Below are 2014 nucleotides of genomic sequence, written 5' to 3'. Positions count from 1 at the left end.
ATGCCTCGGTGCTGGACGGGTGGAGGTCTTCGTTCCCGTGGCGGGGCAGACTGGAACAGTCGCGGCTGTTTGAGCGATGGTGACTTGAACTCTTGACCACATGACCCCTAAAGACCCATTCAAAATTAAAGTACGCAAACCTTGGTGACTGTATGCAACACTGTTTGAGGAAAACAGTTTTTTGGATCTGTCTGTCTGTTCGCCTGTCTATCTATCTATCTATCTATCTATCTATCTGTCTATCTATCTATCTGTGCCTGTTTGTCTATCTATCTATCATCTATCTATCTATCTGTGCCTGTTTGTCTATCTATCTATCTATCTGTCTGTGTCTATCTATCTATCTGTCTGTCTGTCTGTCTGTCTATCTGTTGGTCTATCTATCTATCTATCTATCTGTCTCTGTCTGTCTGTCTATCTGTGCCTGTTTGTCTATCTATCTATCTGTCTGTGTCTATCTATCTATCTGTCTGTCTGTCTGTCTGTCTATCTGTTGGTCTATCTATCTATCTATCTATCTATCTGTCTATCTATCTATCTGTTGGTCTATCTATCTATCTGTCTGTCTGTCTGTCTGTCTATCTGTTGGTCTATCTATCTATCTATCTATCTATCTGTCTATCTATCTATCTGTTGGTCTATCTATCTATCTGTCTGTCTGTCTGTCTGTCTATCTGTTGGTCTATCTATCTGTCTGTCTATCTATCTATCTATCTATCTGTTGGTCTATCTATCTATCTGTCTGTCTGTCTGTCTGTCTATCTGTTGGTCTATCTATCTGTCTGTCTATCTATCTATCTATCTATCTGTTGGTCTATCTATCTATCTGTCTGTCTGTCTGTCTGTCTATCTATCGCATTTGGTGCACTGTATTTTTGTATGGAATACCTGATGACCTACTAAATGTAGCACAATTTGCAGTATTCAATGAGCACATTGTGTAATATTCTGTATCCCATAATGCAATGCATTTAAATTGACTTTATATTAATTTTACTTGACCTTGACTTGCAGAATGATGAATCTAAATGAAGTAAGACTCATTATTTGCTGCCAAAAGCTAGAAATTGTACACAAAACTGGATTAAAAATGCAAAATTAACTATTTTCGAGTTGTAAATGTAATAAGATCATGTCACCAAAAATAGCATACTACTATTTGAAATATTGCATACTTAACCAGATAATTAGCCAGTATACAATAAGTACACTAGTTTTCCATTCCAAGCACAGGCCATCACTGTAACATTGACTCTCCTCAGTCTGATTTCATTACTCCTCCTGACCTGCTGGGGGCACTGTTGTCCAGGAGCGGTTTCCTCTTGGAGGAGCGGACAGGTGTGGGTGTGAGCGGGCCGGGTCGCTCCGTCAGGCGCTGAGTCTGGAAGGCGTGGTGGTTCAGACTCTGTTCAGTCAGATAGCGCTCATTCGGGTTTAACAACAACAGGTTCTGAAAATACAAACCACAATGACATGGACAATCCTGGTTGACAGTCTCAACCATTTGATCCTATGAAAACATTTCACAGTGAAATTGAAAGAAAAAACTTAAGTAAAAAAAAACAACTATTTTTTCAATTCTTTTCAAGAAAACTAAGCACATTTCTTTAATTCTGATTATTATAATGAATTGAAAATTTTTACTTACAGTACCTTCCTATACAATTTTCTGTGTACTGTACTATATTTTAGAATATACATACATACTATCTTATAGAAATATATAATTCTTATAGTAATATATAATTATCTTAAATTTTATTATAAATTAAACTTGAAACCCTGAACAGTAGTTTTGCTTCTCTGCTCCATCTGTGCGCTTCCACAGTCCACTCCATTCTCTCTCTCGCATTGATTACTCTGATCCAAACCGTTTGGTGGAGGCGAGCCGAAGCATTGCCAGTCACGACAAACCAATTCATGATTTATTAGAGATTTAATTATCGAATGGCAAATTCGGAAATAATCGCTTTAGTACATTCGGCAGGCAATTATACAATAATAATATTAAAAT

At 37.3% G+C, this 2014-nt stretch overlaps 1 protein-coding gene across 5 annotated transcripts in view; it reads right to left on the bottom strand.

The window, feature by feature from the left end:
- The window catches only part of LOC107694434 (cyclin-dependent kinase-like 5), a 65351-nt gene that overhangs the window by 12609 nt on the left and 50728 nt on the right, over positions 1–2014 (bottom strand). For all 5 annotated transcript variants that reach the window (XR_001634871.1, XM_016494127.1, XM_016494125.1 and 2 more), the window contains exons 11-12: positions 1287–1450; positions 1–107 (exon numbers count right to left, since the gene is read on the bottom strand). Coding sequence is in view for 4 of the 5 variants with exons in the window: in XM_016494127.1 (XP_016349613.1) it covers positions 1–107; positions 1287–1450 (271 nt within the window). In the remaining variant the exon portion in view is untranslated. The remainder of the gene's footprint in view (positions 108–1286; positions 1451–2014) is intronic.

Source organism: Sinocyclocheilus anshuiensis, unplaced genomic scaffold (genome assembly GCF_001515605.1).
Source record: "Sinocyclocheilus anshuiensis isolate Anshui unplaced genomic scaffold, SAMN03320099.WGS_v1.1 scaffold1826, whole genome shotgun sequence".
NCBI lineage: Eukaryota > Metazoa > Chordata > Actinopteri > Cypriniformes > Cyprinidae > Sinocyclocheilus > Sinocyclocheilus anshuiensis.
Note: the sequence above shows the minus strand (reverse complement) of the source record. Positions and strands in the feature narration are given on the sequence as shown.